The sequence below is a fragment of the Saccopteryx leptura genome, chromosome 1 (genome assembly GCF_036850995.1).
Source record: "Saccopteryx leptura isolate mSacLep1 chromosome 1, mSacLep1_pri_phased_curated, whole genome shotgun sequence".
Taxonomy (NCBI): Eukaryota; Metazoa; Chordata; class Mammalia; order Chiroptera; family Emballonuridae; genus Saccopteryx; species Saccopteryx leptura.
Window position 1 is genome coordinate 127,742,751 of NC_089503.1, and position 24,975 is coordinate 127,767,725.

At 39.3% G+C, this 24,975-nt stretch overlaps 1 protein-coding gene across 3 annotated transcripts in view; it reads right to left on the reverse strand.

Annotated features, from left to right (window-relative positions):
* Positions 1–24,975, reverse strand: part of ADCY2 (adenylate cyclase 2) — a 412,700-nt gene that overhangs the window by 105,647 nt on the left and 282,078 nt on the right. For all 3 annotated transcript variants that reach the window (XM_066374716.1, XM_066374707.1, XM_066374698.1), the window contains exons 5-8: positions 14,578–14,726; positions 9,603–9,714; positions 5,835–5,962; positions 41–199 (exon numbers count right to left, since the gene is read on the reverse strand). In XM_066374716.1, coding sequence (XP_066230813.1) covers positions 41–199; positions 5,835–5,962; positions 9,603–9,714; positions 14,578–14,726 — 548 coding nt within the window. The remainder of the gene's footprint in view (positions 1–40; positions 200–5,834; positions 5,963–9,602; positions 9,715–14,577; positions 14,727–24,975) is intronic.

The window sequence follows — 24,975 nt, forward strand, 5'->3', positions numbered from 1 at the left end:
GTAGCCAACTTAAAGAGAGAACTCCAGTGTCCAGCCTTACCCTGGGACCCCTCCAGCTTCCATGTGATTGGCCAAGGTAACATCATGTGACCATACATCATACTGCCACTTCTGCAGACCAATCACACCACAGAGGACGTTCCCGGAGTGCACTCCCACGCGCATGTTGATATCAACTCCAGTAGCGTCCCTCACTTTCCTGAAGAAAAGAAAACTTACATCACCATCCGGGAACAGCTTCTCCTTTCTTTAACTCTTGGCCAACTTTCAGGGTATTTTATTATTCAAAATTCCTCAGACTGTTGGAAATATTATCATGAATTCTCCTGTAGCAGACAATTACTGCCCTAAGCCAAGAAAAAGATATTTCTTCCTGGTTATTCCCAGACTAGACCTAAGCTCCAATGCTCTGGCTGGAAAAGCCACATCAGGCCAGACCACGGCAATTAGGCAGAATTTTGGCTATAGCCCTACTTTCTTTTTATTTTTTTATTTTTAATGATTTTTAGAGAAAGAGACAGGAACATTGATCTCTCCCTGTATGTGCCATGACCAGGGATCGAACCAGAAACCTTTGAGCTACAGAGCAGTGCTCTAACCAACCAAGCTGTCTGGCCAGGGCCATATAGCCTTACTTTTACAATAGAGGTATAGCAAACACCTATAATGTGCTGCTACCCACTCTGAATTTTCATACCAGAATCAGGGCTCATTGCCTTGTACTTTCAAAAGGGGTCTCAGATGCCATTTCAATTCTAGTGCTTAACCTAATGGATGTCCCAGTTTAGACAAAGTACAGCTTATTTATGAGCTTAATAATGATGCTAGCCTGAACAGCAAGTTGAAAAATAAACATGAGATTAAAGCTGTTCAACTGTGTGCATTCTTTAACAAAAAAGAAAAAAAAATACATTTTAAAAAAGATGTAATGATGCATAAGGTGTCATTAAAAATAATTAAAATAATTTTACTGTCTTAATTTTTATTTATTTTTTATTTTTTAATTGGGTGACATTGGTTAATAAAATTATATAGGGTTTCAGATACACAATTCTATAATACATCACCTGTATATTGCATTCTATGTTCACCAGCCCTAGTCAGGTCCCCTTTCATCACCCCTTTACCCTCTTCTCCCTCTCCTATCCCCCTTCCCTCTGGCATTATACTTTGTCTGTGTCTATGAGGGTATTTTTTATTTTTGTTGTTTCTTAATCCCTTCACCTTGGGACTAGTCCCTCATCCCCCTCCTCTCTAACAGCTGTTAAAACTACCTTAGGACTGCCTGACCAGGTGGGGGCACAGTGAATAGAGCATCGGATTGAGACACTGAGGACCTAGGTTCGAAACCCCCAGGTTGCTGGTGTGAGCATGGGCTCACCAGCTTGAGTGTAGGGTTTCTGGCTTGAGTGTGGGATCATAGACATGACACCATGGTTGCTGGCTTGAGCAAGGGGTCACTCACTCTGCTGAAGCCCATTCATCAAGGCACATATGGGAAAGTAATCCATGAACAACTAAGATGCTGTGATGAAAAATTGATGCTTCTCATCTCTCTTCCTTCTAGCCTGTCTGTCCCTGTCAGCCCCCCCCCCACTAAAACAAAACAAACAAAAAAACAAAAAACCTGTCTCCAACTCATTAACAGAAACAAATGAAGAACTTCCTTTAAGGGAAAATGACAATGCTTGGCAATGCTTATATATTTCTGCTAGCTAAATACATTTATCAATTAAAATGTTATTATAAAAGAAGTAGACAGGAAGGTGTCACTAGTCACTCAGAGAGAATCACCCCAGAGGCTCCATGAAGGGAAACAGTACCACTGACTGCATCACAGCAAGGAGGAAGGGTTACCAGGTGTGGGCTGCACTTAATGAAACTAAATGGCTCACAATGACAGGCATAGATGTCATGTTTAAATGATAAAATGATATCACTTGAACATGCTAAAAATGATAAAAAGAGACAGACCTACAATGTCAAAATAAATGGCCTCTTGAGAAAAGAATATAGAAAGCCATTCCCTTCCCTTCCCTTGTCTTCTTTTCCCTTCTCTTCCTTTCTCTTTATCTTCCTCTTATGGTTTTTTCCCCAAAAGTCAACCACCTATCTTGCACTAGGCAGGTCATCCAAACCCTTCACTCTTGTCCACAGGATGAGTCAGAACATCTACATGACATAGGAGACCTGCCCCAACACTGCCCTCCACCGGCAATGAGTGCTACGGCTGCTCAGGCCCCGTCTGATCCTCACTCTGGGCCTTTACTCATATTGGTTCCTCTCTCTGTTCCCCACACCCCTGAGGCTCCTTTTCCTGGCAGGGTGTGGGTGTCACAAGGCCAGTTTGCATTGTCCTTCCATCTGTGGCTGAGCCATGCCCTTGCCCTCATCCAGGAAGGCTTTCTGGTCTCTCCTTCTAGGGTGATGTGGGAACCCCTCCTAGGTACTCCATCCTCCCTGAGTGCAGTTAGCACTCCTGTTTGTGTCCACATCTGCTCTCAGAGTGACAGCCTGTGCACACAATGACCTTGTCCATGTAGCTTGTGTACCCATCAGTGGGTTCAGGGCCCGGGGCAATGTAGACACTTGATACAAGTTTATTATTTGACTTAGATCATTTTGGATGGATTTACTTTGTTTCTGACTTTGGGAAACGAATAATTTGTTGTAAAACCCATAATTGTTCTTAAAACTTCATGTTGTTAGGAGAACAGATCCAACCACATGGCATTTCAGTACAAAAATATGGTCTGCAGAGAGCCAAGAGGGATAAAAGGGAAGGACGAGGCACTCTGCAGTGGCCATTTTGACAGAACTGACCGCTTAATGATTTGACTCTTATTTTATTTATTTATTTATTTATTTTGTGACAGAGACAGATAGTCAGAGAGAGGGACAGATAGGGACAGGCAGACAGAAAGGGAAAGAGATGAGAAGCATCAACCCCTTGCTGCGGCACCTTAGTTGCTCATTGAATGCTTTGTATATATGTCTTGACCGGGGGGCTACAGCAGACCGAGTGACCCCTTGCTTGATCCAGCGACCTTGGGCTCAAGCTGGTGAGCCGTGCTCAAACCAGATGAGCCTGCGCTCAAGCTGGCAACCTCAGGGTCTTGGACCTGGGTCCTTCACATCCCAGTCCGACGCTCTATCTGCTTGCGCCACTGCCTGATCAGGCTGATTTGACTCTTTAAAATCATCTTTATGTCTTGTGTGTCTTTTGTAGATAAATGGGTTGACCAAGGGTTGAAATGAATTCACTGAACAAATATTTTAATGCATGTAGCTGCAATCCATGTGAGCTATAGAAAAATGTTGAAGTAACCACGTAAAGCTCACAACAATGGTAGACTAATTTTCTCGTTTAAGAGGAACCTTAGTGACTTAGAACATCAGGGTCTTGAATATTACTTCCTAGATTAAGAACACTTTATAGCCTCATTACAGAAGGAAAAAAAAAACACCTTTCTCTAAGCATTGGGAGCATTCCAAACCTGTGGTTGGTGCCTTAGCTAACATGGGATAGGCGCTAGGTAAGTGTGGAGGTCAAATGTGGAGGAAAACATGGCCGAAGTTCACATGGTGTTGCTTCTTATGAAAAAACAAAAAAAAAAAACAAAATACTGAGATAATCTGGCAAGATTCCAAGTGCCCAGTGTACGCTCTCTTCTCACCATCTTAACAAATTAAAATTCTTTTATTCATCCTCATCTTACGGTTTAATAAATGGGAAGGAAATGCTTGCCCTTGCATGTGAGAAAGACTAAAGAATCCTGAAATTTGAAGAGATGCCCTTTCTTGCCCTGCTCTTTATTGAAGGGGAGGTGTGTAACAAATAACTATTAATGATCACTTTGTCAGCTGTATATCAGCCAAAAGAGTGATATACAAAGAGGAAGAATGTGCAGGCCATGATCAATGAGGAGATCATGGGGACACATGGCCAGTAAGATTTGGAGATACGTTGAGTTATAAGCAAGAATTCAAGAAAGTTCCTTTAATTCTGCTAACATTACTGAGATTCTGGACACATAATATATTACTGATGCCTCTATGATGAATGGATAAATCAGATGTTATATATACATACAATGAAAAGTTATTCCATCATAAAATGGAATGAATTACTGACACATGCCACAGAATGCATGAACCCTGACCACATACTATGTAAAATAAACCACACACTAAAGGACAGAATGATAATGTATGATTCCACAATAACTAGAATAGACAAAGTCATAGAGACAGAAAGTAGAACAGAGATTACCAGGGGCTGGGAAGAGAGGGGAATGGGGAGTTATTGCTTAACGGGTATGGAGTTTCTATTTGGAACAATAATGAGCTTTGGAAATAGATAGTGGTGATGACTGCACACATTAGGAATGTACTTAACACCACTGAATTGAAAAATGGTTCAAAAGGACAGTATTTATGTTATGCATATTTTACCACAAAAAAAAATAATGTAACAGAAAAAAGATATTACTGATGTATTGGTGACATGCCAATGGATCAGAATCAAGGATCTTTCTCCTAGAAGCTCCTCAACACGTTGGAATAAGGTAAACAGAACTGGAAAACACCTGATTCAAAATCAGAAATCAATCTTCGTAATAGGGTGATCTATTTAAACCAAATGTTTTTGATATACATCATAAGAAAACCTCTCCTTTATAAAAATTATTCCCATATCTACTTAAAAAATCAAGAGAATACGCTTTCCTCCAACAGAACCCATTTCACCTCATGAAATGGTGAAACCAACACTGAGGTTGCCTCCTGGGGTGGGTTATAAATTTGAGAAAACCTATTAGTTCTACCGATTACAGTCACTTACCTCTAGACCCATAGTGTTGGGAATGGTTAATTACTTTTGAAATAAGTACAAAATATTTTTCAGGTATCAGAGAAGACACATGATTTTTATGGGAGGAAGCAAGGAGGGCACAGTATTTTCCACACCACACAGTTGTGCATGGGTCGCCGAGGCCACACTGACTAACCCACTGCCCCTACCTCATCTTGATTATTTGTTTGATTTCACTTTATTCTTTTGCCCCCCTTTCCTGCATCTCCACAGTGGCCTATGGCAACTGCTACCGGGCCAGTGGACCTGGAGCACTTAGGTCTCCTGGACTCAGCTGAAACTGTGGGGCTTCATTATTCTTCCCTGGTCACCACCTTTTAGTCCATTTGAGCACATGGCCAACAAACACAGGAGCTGAACACAGTGACAGCTTGATTTCTTGCTTTCCCACTTAAAGCTCCATCTACTCCACACTTTGACAAGGAAATAGAACACTGACCACTTAATTCTTATCTTGCTTAGACCAAAAATATGTAAAGGACAAGGTAAAATCACTTGACTAAAATAGGCAAACATGACTAGATGAAGTAATTTTGGGCTATGTTTTTATATTAATTGCTACTTGGTGATAAAACTACTTTCTTTCTTATAATGTGTGTGTAGCCATATTATCTGTCAGAAATCATGAGATATCCTAAAAATGTAGACATTTTCCTTAAAATCAGAGAAGACATTGAAATTTTCAAAATTCACTTTTGAAAAAACCCAAACTGTTCTTTTGCATTGATTTCTAACTCAGCTTTGCTGAAAATCTAAGGCTAATAATAATATAACACACATAGAGATGTCTTACTTTAGATTGAGTTACTCACATGCCAATAAATGGGTGTCTGCACATTTATATTTAATGTATTTAAATATAATGCCAGTAGAAAGATTCATGGGAATAGTGGCAAGTGAGAACTGCAACTAAAAATTATTAAACTGTTAAAGAACATCTTAATATAAGCATTATACTTACTTTATGGCTTCACACATATCCAGTCCCATTTTCACACAATTCTTGGCGTGGTTAGGCAGAGATATTGGGAGTCCAGACACACAGTAATAGCAGTCTCCTAAAATTTTTATTCTCATACATTCATTCTCCTGGAAGAAAAAAAATCACAAAATTCCCATTGCATTAGCACTTACGTGATCATTTAAATTTCAGAATATCATCAGCACTAGTTCTTCTGACACAGGTTTCGTGGCATGGCATTGGTAGGGAGAAAAATTAGTACAAGTTGGGTTTCCCTTCACTACCCACCAAGAATGAGCACCCTCACCCACATGGCCATTTGCCAAAGTAGGAGAATAAGGAAAAGGGGATGAGAGGGAAAACAGAGAATATTCTGGAATGATTTCTATTTAACACTAGCACAGGAGTATGCAGACAAGATCATTCTCCTTAGTCTGAACATTCCCAACTATTGATAGTGAAATAAAACATTCTATGCAGAGCAGACTCTCCTAGGGCAGAAAATGATGACAAGAACGCCACTGGAATTAGAATCTGTTATTCCTGACTATGCTCATGGTCTCCTTTATTTATTTAAAGGTTTCTTATCTGCAAACATGTAGCTTCTGTTACATATAAAGTGGCTTCATTTGTTATTGTCAAGTAATTTAAAATTATTCTGACATTAGGTTAACCAGTTAACAAAAAAAATTAGACATATTTTGAGCTGCCTTCAGCTGTTTTTCTTGCTCAAAATTACTTTGGTTATTTGGGGTCTTTTGTGGTTCTTTATGAATGTTAAGATTGTGTTTCTATTTTTATAAAAATGATATTGAGATTTTTATATGGGTTGCATTGAATATGTGGGTGGCATTTATATTTTAACAATATTACTTCTTCCAACCAATTAACACGGGATGTTTTTCTAGGTATTTGTGTCTTTTTAGATCTCTCTCATCAATGATTTATAGTTTCTAGTGTAGAAGTCATTCACCTACTTGGGTAAGTTTGTTCATAAATATTTCATTCTTTTTTATTCTAATGTAAATAAAATTGTTTTCTTGATTTCCTTTTCAGATATTTTATTGTTAGTATATAGATATGCAACTGATTTTTGTAGGTTGATTTTGCATCCTGCAACTTTACTGGATTCATTTATTTGTTCTAATAGATTTTGTAGATTTGTCAGGGTTTTTAACATATATCATCATGTCATCTGCAAACAGTTCATTTTAGCTCTGTCTTTCTGATTTTTATATCTTTTACTTATTTTTCTTGTCTAATTGCTTTGTCTAGGACTTCCAATACTATGCAGCACTATGTTGAACAGAATTTGTGAGCATAGTTATAACTGTCTTGTTCCCAGTCTCACAGGGAAAATTTTTGGTTTTCCACTATTGGGTATAATATTAGCTATAATTTTTTATATATGACTTTATTGTGTTGAGAAAAATTCCTTCTATACCTTATTATTTGAGAGTTTTTATCATGAAAACGTGATTAATTTGGTCAAAAGTCTTTTTTTGCCTCTACTGAGATAATCATGTAATTTTTATCTTCATTTGGTTAATGAGGTATATCACATTGATTTGAAGATGTTGAACCATTCTTGTATTACAGGGGTAAATCCCACTTGGTGATGGTACCTGATCTGTTTTAATGAGCTGTTGAATTGTCTATGCTAAGTAAAATAAGTCCTATGTGGAAACTCAAATACTACATGAAACTACTTATGTGATTAATTTAAAATAGGAGCATAGAGTACAATAGTAGTTGCCAGGTCTAGGGGGAGGAGGAAATGGTCAGGCAATAGTCAAAAGGTACAAAGTTTCAGTTATACAAGATGAATAAATCCTACAGACCTGCTGTACAGCATAGTGTTTACAGTTAACAATACTGCATTATATACTGAAAAATGTGCTGGAAAAGACTTCATGTTGAGTGTTTTAATCACAAAATAGTAATATTAAATAAAGATGGTACAAGAAAACTTTTGTAGGTGATGGTTATGGCATAGATTGTGGTAATGGTTTCATGGGTATAACCTTACCTCTAGACTCATTAAGTTGTATGTAGTAGATAAATACAGCTTTTTATATACCAATTATACCTCAATAAAGTAGTTACAAAATAAAAAAAAAACAGTAAATGAACAATGATTTCACATTCCTCAGCCTAAAGTTATGTGCTTTGCACAGTATTCACTCAAGAGACTGATTTATCTGTTTGCTTACGACATTTCCCAACTCCATGTTATTTAAATAGGAGGCAAGAACTGATGCCCAAAATATGCTGTCTCTGTGACCAACAATCTTGGGCTGGACTCTGATATTGCCAGGACATCCTTTTGTTATGATCAGAGAGAACTAGGAAGTTATAATGAGGATTTCTGTTACAGAAACGAGATGGGTTTTCCTAAATTCATATGTTGAAGAGCTTAACCCCTGGGACCTGTAAAGGCAATCTGATGTGGCAATAGGTTCATTGCAGATATAATTAGTTAATATGAGTCATATTGGAGCAGGGGGTCCACTAATTTAATATGACTGGTGTCCTTATAAAAAAGGAAAGTCTGGACAGTGAGACTTGCACACAGGGAGAATGTGACGTGAACATGGGCGCTCTGTGGCCATCTGCCTGGATTGGCCTGTTTCTTTATAATGTGACTTGGGAGTCCAACAAAAATGACCTTTTACTAATTCAAATTTCCAGCACATTATATTTCAACCATGATTTTTCTAAAAAAAATGAGCACTCAGAAAATTCAACCTCTTCGTTCGGTTTGTTAAAGGAAAGAATCAGAGCTATATTCTCACTGACTTCCGAGCTGTCATGGTCAGGCAACATAGGTACTTCATGGGGAACTTGACTGGAGAGTCTCTGAAAACATCTGCAAGCCAGATTTATTCCTAAGAGGCTTGGTTTGAACGTTCTGTATTATTGTTTAAAAGTGAAATGAATCCTTTGGTAACTAAATTTGGGCCCAACTCTTCTACATATAAATAGCTCATTTTAATAAGTATAATGAAGTATTTTTTTATTGGCCACAATTCAAATGAAAGAATTAGGTTAATGGGAAATGTTTTATAAGAAGTAAAAGGCTAACAAGGAAGAATTATTTTAAATCAACATTCTCACCAGAAACCCTAACAGTTCCAATAAATAAATAAGGTCTAGTATGGTTTTAGATCACTTGCCATTATTTCCTGTTTGTGAAATTTCCTATAAAATATGTAAATGGCAAATACTGAACCTAGTTTTTTCTTCAGTGATGCAAAGGTCAATGGATCAAGTGAGATAAGAGTAAATAAAGGGCTAAGGGAGAAGGCATGTAGCCTACTTTAGGGGTTCTTCTAGGATGCTTCTTAATGATATGAAATCACAATAGATACAACATGATAGTTATAACTGGATGAAAAGAAACCATGTTTCCAACTCCTGGACATCAAAATGCCTAAAAAAGGACCTTAAAACAGCACAATGCATAGAGATGTGCAAATTAAATCTTATCACTTAAAAGATATTTTTTATTACATGTGTGCTGAAGTATATATAAGCAGAAGTTTTAAAACTTGATGAAAACATGCTCATTGTATGCTGTGGCATTTCTCAACCCTGATTTAGGTTTGAGACTTATCAGGGCTAAATGACAAATAAATCCAACCAATTTACAAACCACATTCCTAAAGGATGCTTTTTATAAAAAAGTAAAAAGTTGATAAGGGGTCAGAGAAAACATAAGCCAAAATTTATACATCTTCAGAATGAAAGGTAATCGTTAATACTCACCTTTGCAATTTGATCAAACTTTCCAAAAAGTTCGTTGAGCATGTGGACCAGTTCTCCTGGGGAGCAGTCACTGGCCAGCCGGGTGAACCCAACAATGTCAGCATATAGGATACTGTGGAGTGAACAGAGGGGGGCAGGGTCTGCAAGTTTATACTCATTAAGAAGGTAGTTATTTTCTATTAAAAGTATAATTTTTTTACACTTTATATTTCTATTTTCATAAGAAAAATGCCATCTCCCTGGAAAGGGAGTATATAAACATTTTGCTAAACATTGCCATTAAAATTTTTATGTTAAATTTATATTTAAAATAAGAGAAAATAAGTCATGTGATATACTTTTGTCATTCTAGTATATTTTTACTGATCACTTTTCTCTTTCGGGGCTGGCCCCTCTCTCTGGTTCATGTGGTATTTATCTTGACAGTTCCTTACACTGTCATAATCCTGATATTAAATGACTATGTTTCTTCTTGTTACCTGAATTTGTATTATAAGAAGTTCTAAAGTAGAAGCAGCAAAATAATAAAAGCCATGTCTTGTTTTTATTAATTATAAAAATACTAGAATAATAATCTTCTTAAAAGAAAGTCTACTTAATAAAAGACTCAGGATCACTTACTACATGCCAGGATGAAGCAGAGGGTACATCTTCCTAAAGCTTAGAGTTCAGTTGGGTCATGAATTAAACAAAGACACCAAAAACATCCAATTACGATGATAATAAGTTCTATAAAAGAAACCACCAGGCTGAGACAACAGTGCGTGTGTGCGTGTGTGTGTGTGTGTGTGTGTGTGTGTATGTAGAGGGTTTGGCAGGGGGTGGTGACTAAATGATTAAATGATGGGTCCAGGAAAGTCACCCTTTAAGTAATGACAGTGCAGCCTCCCTTCATGGGATGCCCATGGCAATAGAACAAATAAAAACAAGATTGCAGGGGAAGATGGTGAATTCAGTTTTGGTTGTGTTGAGTTTGACAGTGGTATCTGCAGGATACCACCCAAAAGCTAGACCCATCACGTAGATGAGTGTGGAAAACCATGGTTACTATGGTTGTGTTCTGTGACTTAGCACAATGTGGATGGTAATTACATCCTGGGAGAGAGTGGGAGAGAACAGAAAAGAGCGAGGAGAAAGCCCTGTACACACTCCAATTTTACAGCCGAGACTAGATTTAAGGAAGAGAAAACAAGCCAGGAGACTGTAGAAAGAAAACAAAGGGGACAAGAGGTCAGGAAACTGAAGATGGGGATTTCTGTAAGTGCAAGGGCAAGGTCAAAGGGCCATACAATATGAGCAATCTTTGAGATAAGGGTAGAGAAGTATGTCAAACACAAATTTGGAAACAAGACAGTTGGTTACTTCAGCAAGAATGAGTTCTGTGACATGGGGAATAAAGCCAGAGAGCGGCAATTTGAGGAGGGCAAGAAAATAAGGAAGATTAGTCAGTGTGGAAAACCTCTGTAGAATCTGAGCTATGAAAGGCAGAAAGGTCATTTCAGAGTTGGATGGAGGTGTTGGTTGGATGAAGAGACCTGTCTGTTTGTTTTCAAAGATGTGATGGGTTTGTTACTGTTTCAGCACTCATAGGAAGAATTCAGAGAAAGATCAGGAAGATTCTGAAAGCAACTGGTAATTATTACCTTTACAGCTATAAATTCCTTTTTTCTCTCCCTCCTTTCCTTTTTCTCATTCTCATTATTATTGTTACTCATTACATAGTAAAGAGCTATGTTATTATTATTTATATATAAATTCATTATTAATAGAGAATAAGCATTTTGTTGAATGAATGATCAAAGCAGAACTAAAAGTTTGCAAATGATCTTTTGGGTACTATCTACAAACCTAATAACTCTCACTTAAAAAAAAACACTCAGGCCTGACCAGGTGGTGGCGTAGTGAATAGGGCATCGAACTGGGATGCAGAGGACCCAGGTCTGAAACCCTGAAGTCATCAGCTTGAGCGCGGGCTCATCCAGCTTAAGCATGGACTCACCAGCTTGAGTGCAGGGTTACTGGCTTAAGCGTGGGATCTTAGACATGACCTTATAGTCACTGGCTCAAGCCCAAAGATCACTGGCTTGAGGCCAAAGTCACTGGCTTGAGCAAGGGGTCACTTGCTCTGCTGTAGCCCCCTGGTCAAGGCACATATGAGAAAGCAATCGATGTACAACTAAGGAGCCGCAATGAAGAATTGATGCTTCTCATCTCTTTCCCTTCCTATCTGTCTGTCCCTCTCTCTATCTCTCTCTCTGTCTCCGTCACAAAAAATAAAAAATAAAAATCAGGTATTGACTACCAGTGGTAGTCAACCTGGTCCCTACCGCCCCCTAGTGGGTGTTCCAGCTTTCGTGGTGGGCGGTAGCAGAGCAACCAAAGTATAAATAAAAAGATTTAACTATAGTAAGTTGTTTTATAAAGATTTATCCTGCCAAACTTAGCAAAAATTTGGCATAAAGTACTTGGTAAGTAATTATTATTATATGCTTTAACTTGCTGTAACTCTGCTTTATAAATTTTATAAAGTAAAGTTACTTCCCTACTTTATAAATCACCATTACTGTGAAACCAGTGGGTGGTTAGAAAATTTTACTACTAACAGAGATACAAAAGTGGACAGCAGGTATAAAAAGGTCAACTACCCCTGGACTAGACTATCTGTGCTGCCCAGGCATTGTGGCTGCTTCTTGCCTTGTACTTGTCCTGTCACAGGATGAAAAAGCCACATGTCTTCATATTTCTTTCAAAATTAATTGCTATTTCATGTTATTTAATGTTTTATGTTTTTAAATTTTAAGCACTTAAGTTATTTTAGGTTTCCAAATATATTTTATGAAGTTAAATTTATTCAATACTGTAAACATACTCTAGACAATGTGTAAGGGAAATTAAGGCCATTGAAGCTGCTTCATCAATCTTGTAGAATGGCAGTCAGCTTCAAAGAAGGCCCCAAGGATCCTCGCCTCTACTCACTACACCCTGTATTATCCCCTCCCACACTGATGGAACTCACCCATGAAAACAACAAGATAACACAGAAATGACCAACTAATGACAACCCAGCTAAGCTGTTCCCAAACTCCCACCCACAGAAACTAGGAGATACTATTTATTGTTTTAAGCCACTACATTTTGAGATAATTCATTACACAGAAATTGATATCTAATAGCAAGAGATGCCTTAAGTTGGTGGTGTCTTCAGTCATTTTTATAGGTCTGTTTGTTCCTGCTTTGGGTCATAGCTTCTTGCAGATATTTTGTGATCCTGGGTAGATAGAGTTGCATGTTATCTTCACATATTTTGAATGCCCACTATATGACGTTAATATATTTCCTAAAATAGGAAAGGCATTGCTGATTCTCAGACGGTGAAAGGTTGGAAAAGGTTATTTCTAGTATAATATAACTTGTCAGATACTGTGAATGTTTTTTCTTTAGTTATGTAGGTAAAACACTTAAAAACCTGAGGACAAGCCAACGTTTTAAATAATTTTACTCCCTAACATATGCAAATGTTCTTTAATTTTTATCCCCAAAATAGTGAAAATTTTTAAAATAATTTTACTCCTGAGTCTTTATTTATCCAAAGGTAGATAAATTTCACAGTTCATTTAACATGCAAACATTTTTTTCTATTATCTTCTTCTCAATAAGCATTTCTTATTGTACATAAGCTCTATGTATGCTTGGGTCATGTATATCACTATCTCTATGCATCTTTTCTAAATCTGGTGTCAAAATAAAATTTGTTTTAGCAATGCATTAGTTTTGCAATTAAATTTGTTTGTTTGTTTGTTTTAAGTGAGAAGAGGGGAAATAGAGAGACAGACTCTCACAATCACCCCTACCAGGATATACCCAGCAAGCCTGATCTGGGGCTGATGTTCGAATCAACTGAGCTATCCTCAGTACCCGGGGCTGATGCTTGAACCAATAGAGCCGCTGGCTGCGAGAGGGGAAGAGAGAGAGAAGGAGAGATGGAGGGGAAGAAAAGAGATGTTTCCTTCTCATGTGTGCCGCAATGACCGGGGATCAAACCCGGGATGTCTACACACCAGGGCAATGCTCTATCCATTGAGCCAACTGACCAGAGACTGAATTTGCTTCTTAATAAACTTCAAAATCCTTGACCTGAAGCAACCAGACCAGAAGGCAGCATCATGCATTGGAAAGAGTCTAGACTTGGGGGAGAACAAGTCGATTCCAATTCTAGTTGATGCTCAACAAATTTTAGTTGTTTGTAGTTGTTATCGAACTATTGATGGGCAGTGGGTAGGTAACTCCTATAGCTAAAGTATTAACATAAAAACATAATGAATGAGCCAGATACATGTATGATGCCCCACACCTTTCTCCTTCCTGACCACACACTCAGGCTGACAACATGAATGGCTCCCTGAGAAGGAGATCTGACTGTACCAAACTTTGACAAGTCATAACTTTGACTATAAATTAATTAAAATGCATGATCAGTCCTCTGTAATGTGGGCCACTGGTTGGGCATGCCCAGGAAACCCCTCATCCCTGATGAACAGTGGAACATCCAGATTCCCTAGAACATGTGGGCTTCTCCGAGGCCTGCCTACTAAGCTCATCTTGAGAAACGGTCCGGTCCTGAGAGCCCACTGACCCTCCCTCCTACCTTACTGCAAAGCTGAGTGTTTTGGGCTCTAAGGACCTTGAGATAGGACCATGGAGTTCCCAGAATAAAGACCCCACTTTCCACCTCTCCCTGTTTTATGCCCTAAAAATCAGGCTATGAGGGACAACTCAATAAAGGGTAGGATCCTGTTTTGTTACCATGAAGGCCTCACAAGGCAGCACACAGGTGGGTGAAGTTGTAACTATGTGCAAAGGTTTAACTATTACTCAGGAGACAGGCCATTGTAAGATGTGGGCTTCCTGTTAAAAACATCCCCCCTCCAGAGAAGAGGCTCCCTAGACTTGCCCCGGGAAGTGCAGAGCAGCGTACCTGACGTTGGTGTGTCGCTTGACATACAGGTTGTGAAAGTTGTTAGAATTTTCCATCTGGCCAGCTTTGGGGCCCTGCAGCCTCTGGATGATCTCGGCTTTCATCTCCATGGCTATGTGCGCTGGCAGCAGGGACAGCAGCAGCCGCTCCTGAGACACAGTGTGGAGGGAAGAGCGACATTGCAAATAACTAAGGGAACATCCAAGTAATATTTGAAATCATCCCTGAGTTGTAGTAAGGCCAATTTGAGGGCTATTTCCAGCAAGTTAAAAACACTGATTCTAGAACTAAAATATTGAAAAAAGATAAAGTTTTCTAAGGTCAGAGTGTGTTATTTTCTTTATTGAGTTCTAACCATATGTGCTTCAGTGTACAGAAGAAAAAAAAAAGGAAGGCAGAGTTATTTCCCCAAGGATATTATTTATCCATTTTGATTTTAGAGGGTAAAGCAGAAATAATTTTAGAATGCCAGAAACCCGTGGTCAGTTTAAGATAGAAAACACTCATTTTTGCCAGCTTGCTCATATGAGAGATGATGTACAAGCTTTATTGTTCTTTAGAAAGTCAACCAATATTCCACACTTCCTAAATAAGATAGATATTTTCAACTATTTCATTTCTTCTATGATGAATAGTCAATCGCCTTAAGTGATTCTAAACTATTATAAAGACAGAATCAGAAATATTAGCTTTGGCAAAATGTCATCTATTAGAAAACTATAGGTAAAAGGCAAAAACTGATAGGAGCTTCTCATGTATTTTTGGTTTCTAAGTTCAATAAATTCAGCACACAATAGCATACAGTTTTATACTTATTTCAGTATGTACTTATTTTAGTTAGAGTGGTACTTCCATTCTCTTACAGGAAAATATGCAATCTGTTTGGAGGAATAAGTATTACAGAAGGGCAATCTTTGAACATTTATATTCATCCTAGAGTATTCTAAATGTTAATGTACTGTAGAAAACACCATGTTTGTCAGGTATTGTAGATTTAACATGTATTGTGGTATTCAGTGTTGATAAACATTTTTTGAAGGAAACATTTTCTCTATCTTCCACATTTTTTCTCTCTCTTGTGTGTATGTGTGTGGTGGTGGTGGTGGTGGTGCATGTGGTGTGTGGTGTGTGGTATGTGTGTGTGTGTATGTATGTGTGTGGTGTGTGGTGTGTGTGGTGTGTATGTACAAAACGGTGAGAGAGTAGGGCAGAGGGGAAGCTGGGCTTTGTTCCCAGGTTCACAGGGCCAGGAGTCCATCTCCTGGGCCCACCCAAGCACACATCACTTTGGGGGCTATTAGGAACTTCCCCTGAGGAAGCAGCAGGTGGTCCAGGACTGTATCCTGATAAAGATAGAATGACTCTCACCACAACTGACCCCAGCCTGCTCCAAGGAAAAATAGGCACAAAGTTAACAGGAGACCAAGTATGTGCCTATAGGGGGACCACAGTTCTCCATAAACTGGCATAATGGAGTGTTGAACATTGGTTCATTCATTCATTCATTTATTCAGCTATTCTGAAAACATCCATCACTGTTCATTAAATACCAGGCCTCTTACTAAATTCTAATGGTAAGTGCAAAACAGAATGAGACAATGACCCTGATGCCATGTTGTTCATATTCCATCAGGAAGCCGACCTGCTATCAGATGAACCTAGAAAAACAGGATGGTGTTTGGAGGAAGCTGCATGCCTGGGATTCTGGCAAAAGAGAAGGGCAAACACAGCCCAGGAGCATCTGCTATGTCTGTGCCACGTGCTCCCAGGAGCTCTATTCGTGTCAGCCAATTGAATCAAAACAACAACCATATCTGATTAGTGTTAATACCAACCCGCTTGCAATAGAGGTGAAGTAGGTACTTAGGTACGTAGGGTGCTACCACTTGTCACAAGTGCCGGAACTGACATGCTGAAGGAAATTTTATTAGTAATTAAGAAAACACTTTTTACTTAGTAATCTTTTTAATTTTTGATAAATTCTTGATATTTCCATTTAAATTAAGAAATAAAATGGAGAATTCAAAGGTGTTTTGTGAGTTATATGTCACATAGACATTTATGAAAATACAAAGTCATATTAATTGGATAAAAAAATGAGGGCCATGTCTGTATGTCTAAAATATAACAGAAATGAAATGGACAGAGACATTAACACAAAGGTAAAATGGTAGTAAATCAAGCTGAAGTGTTTTAAGGTCCAAGCACTGTGTGGGAAATGGCAAAATATTTCATATTTCCCATGTATAAGATGCTCCCATGTATAAAATGCACCTTAATTTTGGGGCCCGAAATTTGAAAAGAAAATGTATTACATAAAGTTATTGAACTCAAATTTTATTCATCATAAAATTCGTACAACTCCACATCACTGTCAAAACTCCCATCCATTAGCTTGTCCTCATCTGTGTCTAATGACAAATCACTGTTTTCATATATTGCCTTGTCCTCAGTTCTATCTATGGCATTTGAAATGCCACAACCACTGTATAAGATGCACCTAGTTTTTAGACCCCAAAAATATCGAAAAAGGGTGTATCTTATACATGGGAAAATACAGTATCAATTTATATTAGACTGCAATGAGTCCAAATGTGTGCAATTTCCACATTTGCAGCAAAAGGAACGAAATAGTATATGACCAGCAAGCTAGCAGTGAAAATGGAGGGAGCTCCTCAATTAACCCAAAATAAGTCAATAAGGAAGAGTCAAAGGAAAACACAGAACAGGTAGGGGAAATAGAAAACAAATCATAAACTGACAGCTATTAGCTAGCTGTATCAGGGATTATCCTAAATGATGTTTAAAGTTGATTTAAACACAAAGAGGCAAGTTGTGAGGAAAGAGTGAAATTGCCACCAACCACAATCAGGGAACCCTGCCTGGTCATCCACTCAGATAGGAACAGGGGAGCCCCAGATGGGAGCAAAAGAAGTCATGGTGCTCTGAGATGCCATCAAATATCTGTCGTTATCAAAGCAAACAGACACTGCACATAAATTTGTTACCTTCTAAAATGGTGATAAGGAATGTCAACATGTGGAAGAAGCAGAATATGAACCTGGACCCAGGCTGTCTACTTAGAAATCCCAGTGGATTCGTGTGTCATTAGAGATGTCTGATGATTGACTTAACTAGATTAAAACCAATTTTTTTCCTCTTTCTGATGGGTGACAGATGAGTCCAGGGCTAAGAAAAAATGAAATGTACCAGGCCACGTTGCTCAGCTGACATAGTTCAACATTGTTGTCTGGTGACAATAACCTGCATGTGCAAGAGGATTCTGTGCAGTCTTCTGTTGAATTTAAGGCAACCAGCACTCTCCCAATGTTACACTCATTTCTAGTCATGCTTCTTGTAGCCAGTGTCACCAGCATCCTACCCACATTCCTTCTGTCTTCCTTGGAGGTCATCTGTATTCTGTTCTTTATAAATCTAGTTTCCTGTGTCCCAGCCAATAAGGAAGCAACTGAAGGAAGTGTCCCCAGCTTTTGCACCCATGACCCCCTGTGGGCAGATCTGAGCATGCTCCACACTTTCCTCAGGGGGTCTCCAGCAGGGCTGAGCCCCTGTTGCCACCAGCAGCCCCTTTCAGTAGCTGACCTCCTTCTCTTAATCTTTTACCTGAAACAACTTCTCAACTTAGTGACCATTCCTTCTCTTAGGGTCTTCTTGAGGTTGGCCTAACCAAGAAATTTCTCTCTCGTCCTGATTTATCCATTAAGAATATGTTAACCCCCAAAACATATAGAACCAGACTTTCTTGAAAGACAGATTCCATGAACAAAGAAGAAGAATCTAGTATAGTAATTCTCTTTCCTGGCTATAGTTTCATTTAATGACCAAAATTAAATGATCATATTTTAGACCAAAATGTAGATGGATGACTGGCATTTTTTTTTAAGTAGCTTGAAAAATATGTGTTGAATAAAGTAAAAAGGGCTAAGACTTTCTCTTTTGAGAGGCTTAATGAATTCACGTAAATTTAGACTAGAATAAAGATTTTGGTAACAGGCAACCAGCCAAATAAAAGAATCTGAAGTTTCCCACTATTATGTGATTCTGGTGCCAACGGTGGACCACAGGCCCTCTTACCAGCGCTCGTGGACAGAATCTGTGCTTTGGGGTCTGCACGTTTCCTCTTGATGGTCGCAGCATTGGACAGCGGGATGAGCCCCAATTAGAAGCCTACACTCAGATGTGGTGATTCAAGATACTTTTAAATTTGTCTTTTTTCCCTGACAAAATGCTGTATTTTAGAAAAGCCCAAAATTATGGCACATGTGATAAATTTTGACTCACTTCATAATCTGACAAGGTTTCTATTTCATTAATAATTCAATTTTTCTTTGTTTGTTAATTTAGCTATATGCCCTACCAAATTATCTGACAGCAACATACAAGCCTAACTGCTTTACATACCAGACTCAACCTAGCTACATTATCTTTCCAAATACATTGGAGGCCCTCCTCAAGGAGACTTTTGGAAAATCAAATTGTCATTAGATTGGTTGATGCACCTTCTCTCTCTTGCTAGAAAAAATTTGTATAACTGCAGAGAACTTGGCTAATTCTGGCATATGCAAAGGTTATCTAATGAATAACTTGACTTTGGTTTGAGGGTACCATTTCAACGCATCTCTTTATTAAACCTCTAATTATTATTCATTAGTAATAATTTTTCTTAGAATTTATTCTATTAAATTATGCTTTGTAAAAGAGCTAAAGAGTTAGTATATTTCTATGCACTATTGATCAAAGTTCAGGACATGCTGAGCTCAGAAATATTTCTGATATAATAAAACAGAGTAGATATTATATTTTTATGCTACTTCTATAATTATTTCGGTTGATAGGAAAATCCAATTTAAGCAAAGAAGACTTCTATTTAAATTTTGAACTAAGATTTAGTAATGCACATTAAACCCTATCTCTTCAATAAATCATGCATGTAATTAATATTTAATTCTGCTTTACTTTACAAAAGGCAGATGACAGTGCCATGCTCCTTCCATAAGAATTTAAACTTTTTTCTTCCTCCAAAATTTCTATTTAGTTCTTATTTTAAATGCAACTCAATTACATCAGGATGCCAAACCAAAGCAATGAACAAACAGAAGGTACATTGTTACAAATGTTCCTCCTCCCAAGAAAAAGTAGCTATCAAAATGGACAGACACTAGATCCCTCAGCAGCCACTGGGGTTACACGTAGTGCTGAGAACATGGATAATATTCCTCAATACTGTCCTGCAGTAAGAAAGGACCAGGTGTCCATTCAAAATCAAACCCTGAAAGTGCTGAACTTCTCAAATACCTGCCAGGGACGTGAAGATAAGTCAACACCTTCTAATACCTTCCCCTGCAGCCAGCTCCATGTCTGCAGGTCTCAGAGAACAAGCATGTCCCCAAAGTTAAGTTCTAGTAACAAGTGCTGCTGCTGCTGTTTCTTGTTATAATATTTAGTTTGTTTCTCTTAGATCCTTAGAAATCTTGCTTCCCAACAAGAATCAGAATGCCCTGAATATTCTTATTATTTGAAAGGTCTTGCTTTATCTTTCTTTGACTTTTACAAAAAATTAAGTCATCAAAATTACCTAGGATGGAGAACAGCAGCACTTTGCAGTAGAAACAGCACTGCAATGGGAGAAGATGTGGGTTTCTGCCCATACTCTGCCCCTATCCAGAGAACCTCTGCCAGGTCACACTAGCCTTTGAGTCCCAGTTTGGTTGTTTAAAAAAACATGCCTATTACCAGGTGAGTTAAAGGGCTCTGTGTCTGTGGAAGTTCCTAGCATTTTAAGGAACCATAAGCAGTGCTTTTTAGATTTTACCTTTCACTCTTTTGGAATCAAACAGTTAATGACACACAGAGGAAAGAACCCAAGTGCCAAGACTGTAAGAAGGACTGTGGGAAGGGAGAGACCACTGGGATCTCGACAAGAAAGACAGGGAAGAGACTGAGTTCATCAAGTTCTAAAAGAGGGATTTCCATGAATGGGAGGATGTTGGTTAACCAACTGGGTGTTTTTTTTTAAGTTTGCTTGCTTGTATTGGGGCATGGCCACGTGTGTGTGGTCTGTGAAAGGCTGTAGTGCTTGCCCTCAGGACAGCAGATTGCAAACTGCAGATTGCCTACCTGCTTGGGAGGCATGAGTCTTTGCTATTGTTTACCAGAGAGAGGTTTATTCCCCCAGCCTATGTTTGCTGAGAGAGAGAGAGAGAGAGAGAGAGAGAGAGAGAGAGAGCGAGCGCACTGAGGGGTCTGGGAGCCCTAAGAGAAAGGGAAGTGGTCTTCCCTGCCTGTTTGCTTGTCTGCTGTTACAAGACTTTAATAAACAGAATGGCCCACCATTTTCTGGCTCCACAGTAACCATTTGCCCGAGTCCAATGTGAACCTGCATGGCCACGGTGATGGCCAGTGGCCTTACAGAGGGGGATAAAGAAGAGGTGGCCAGGACTTTTGGAGTGCCATATTAATGGCCAGTGTTGGCACATGGGGGGGAAGTCAGCCTGTTTATTTTACAGTCTAGGACAACTGGAATGCTCTGTGCAAATTAAAACCAATATACACTTCAACCAATCGCTATTCCTTTTCTCTACATGCATATATTTCCTCATTTTATAATCCCTGATCATACACAATTTTATTTAAATTCAAATATTTTTACCAAAACAAATAGGTATAGGTGTGGCTCAGAGAGAGTAAAAGGAGGTGGCAGTAACTAGGGAGTCACAACCAGATGAAACTGCCTTTGGACTTAACGGCCACTGATGGCTCTTTCCACTCACTCTGATTTATAAACTCAGTGAGATGACAGGGATGCTGTTAGAGAGCAACTCATTAATATAAGGTGAAAGAATGAAATTATCACCTTCAATGAGAACAAAGGGCTAATCAAGTTCAATTATAGATTATGTCCAAAGTCACAGATGATGGTAAAATGATACTTCTAAATGTTTTTGGTGGGGAGAATGGCCCTTTTTCCTAACTGTGCTGAACTTGGAGACTTGAACCCCAGAGCAAATTTGCTCTTGGGGGGAGTCTCACAGCTCCTACGCTGTCGATAGCCCTCAGCCCACCCATCTGCTTCTAACACAAGCGCTGCAGGGTACCCCTGGGCACAGCACAAACCACAGCTAATATCACAAGACTTTCTCTGACAACAGGTAAACTAGGAGGAGATTCCTAAAAGAAACTGAATGACATTCCTCTTGGGAACACATGACTGAATCCCGAAGTGAGCATTTACATCTGCTGTGCACGTGAACTGCATAGCTGGCTTGGGGGTGACCCAAGGACACGCCAGTGCTGGGGCAAATGTCCAAACCTCTGCAATCTGTCCTGACAAATGAAGTGCCCATGGCCAGCCTCTGCAGGAGAACCTCGAAGACACAACCCCGCACGCAGATAACACCCCTTAAATATTGTGCCTGCCCTCAAACACTAATTGTCCCCTCTGGTACCGATGTGGTTGATAGGGAGAGAGGGACCCATCATTTCTGCATAACATCAACTTTCCAGGGAAAGAATAATAAATGAGAAAGGAGAATTGGCAGGACTGCATTCATTCTCATTCTGCTCATCAAGCCATGTCCCGACTCTCTCAGATAAAATGGAAAGGTGCAGACAGCACACTGTACAGCAAAACCATCACAGCAGAAAGCTCAAGGGCCATCACATTCTAGAGTTTTATTAAAGGTAACTCAAATGAAATGACTGTGGTTCACCCTCAAGTATAAGGCTGCCTTTCTGTGACAGTTCGCCGGACTGTTAGCTTGTTACACACCTGATCTCTTTTTGGCATGCAGTACTTTCAAAGAAATCTTTAGAAAATGCCTTTTTGGTAATCAGACTGCAAACTTTCTTCCAGGGGTTCACCAATTTAAGTATCACTAATACTTCTGCTTTTGCATGAACCATATCAAATATTAGCTAAAAAATGTAATTTTTGTTCAGTATTTCATAGGCATCTCTACTTACAAAAATAAATCATGGCTTGGAGCTTCTGTGGTTACAAAAAAAACCTTATAGGAGATTTTACTGCAAAGTCTGTGTGATGATAACTGAAGTTAATCATACACGTAATGTAGCAGGAAACCTTGATTTGGTATATTTTCTAATTTATTTACTCTGAGTATCTAAGTTCTCATGACCTGTCAAAAATTTAAGCCCAGAGGAAGCAAACTGGCAGGCTGTGGGCTGAGCTCTGATTGGCTTGCAAAGAACACACACGCATGTTTGTATGTATGCAGATTGAATGAATTACCTTTAGTAAGTAATGCGCTGACAGTTTGCCACACTCCTTACCATCCCCTATTGTGCCGCAATTTCACAGTACACATATATCTTGTCTTCCCATTCTCTAAATTACAACTTCTTACCATCAGCACTATTGGCATTTGAGATCAGGTTGTTCTTTATTGTTAAAGGCTGTCCAATGCATTGCTGAATGTTTACCTGCATCTAGTCACAGACAAACTAGAATTTTTGTAACTTCTACCTACCAGTTGCCAGTAGAACCCCATCCCCAGCCGTGAAAATCCATACCTCCTCCAGGTATTACCAAATGCTCTGTGGGGTTAAAATCTCAGTCTGTTGAAAATTATTGTTCTAAATGTGAGACTCCACCCTTGGTCTCCTAACCTGACTACTTTTTATCTATTGTCCATCCCCTTCTCTTACTTCCATCCCTTTCTGGGATGCCACAATCCATCATTTCCATCACTTTCTTGCCCCCATATTTCCAGAACGGAATAGCATACCTTCCAGGGCATCCCTCAGAAGTGTACCAGGACTTCTGCTCACATGCCATTGGCTAGAGGTCAGAGACCATACTCACCTTTAATGGATGCTGACGTATACGCCCAGCGAAAAAGATCCTCTTACTATAGGAGAAGAAGGGGATAAATACTGGAAAAACAAACAGTGGTTTCTGTCACATGCAGAAAACGCAATGCCGCGTTTCCAAATAGGAAACCATCACATTCCCTCCTGAAGAAGCCCTCCCTTCTAACCTACTTTCAGTTAAAAGTTGACCATCCTGCAGCTGCGCAGCAGAAATATGCTGTCATCCTTGATGCTCTTTCCCTCTTACCATCCCATGTCCAGTGAAGCAGCCTGTCCTTCTCGTTAGGTACTTGCTCTGTCCCCTGACCTACTGTTACTACGTGGCTCTCAGCAACCTCGGCCACCCATCTGATGATGGATCACTTCCTAACTGGACTTCCTACCTTCCATCCTCCCCACTCCCTCACTCTTCCTCTTTGGCAGCAAGGTCTTTCTAAAATGAGAAGTAGCCAAATCAAGTCAGTCCCAGCTTTAACTGCTGCTACTGACAAATCCCAAGCCTGCCAGTAGGCTACAAAATATGCTTTACCCCCATGAACTCCACCTCTTTTACTTCACTCTCTTCCTTCTCCTGAGCCTGTGACCCGATCTTCTGAATTACAAACAGCCCCAGTTGGCACTGTGAACTCCTCCTCACTGGAAAGCACGCTGCTGTGGGACCTGGACCACTGGCTTCATCGCACTGTTCCCACCTAACTCCCATTTTCCTCTCCTAAAGCCGTCCTCCCAATTCTTCAGGCAAACTTCTAATCACATACTGCCTCCTCCTTCGTTTCCTGCTGACAGCTGTCCTGCATGGCCTTGCCACCCCGACTGGGCTAGGTGCTGAGTGCTGTGTGAACCCACTGTTGGCCCTCAGCCTCTACTCTAACCATCTGTTTTCTTTCCTGCACAAGTTGTAGGTATCGGCATGCCCAGGCTGTGCCTTCTTCAATATTATATTCTGGGAACGGAACACAGAGCCTGGCCCAGAGAAGTCACCCAGTAAACTTCTGTCCAATGGATACAAGAAGAAATGCATAAATGTGTGACTAATGCCTCATTACACTTTGAATAAGGTCTCCACTGAGCAGCTCATTAAAAAGCTTGATTTATCAAGAGAACATCCTGGCCTTGCTCTGTCAATCACTAAGTGGACAGTGGGACAATTATTTAACTTCTTTGGCTTCTAGTGTCCTTGTAGCCTGGGAGGTTTTTGAGTATATTTCTTCTATCTCATCCACTTCTAGGTTTATTCCCTTCTGTTTCAGGAGGAGATGGGAAGACATCCTTGAGTGTGGCAGCAGAAATAAAATACCTTAAAATTTTTTTCTGGTAGTTTTTTCAAAAAACTATGATTTTCTCCATTAGAAGAAACGACAGAAGATACAAAGATTACACACATGTATATATGTGTGTAAAATATATGTGTATATCTCTATAGCTACAGATATCTAAGTACCTATAAATATAGATATACAAATAGGTATCTTTGAATTTTGGCACAATATGTATATAAGCGTGGATTTCTAGGGCAACTATGGAGAATGAAGGGCCTTTACAGTCTTC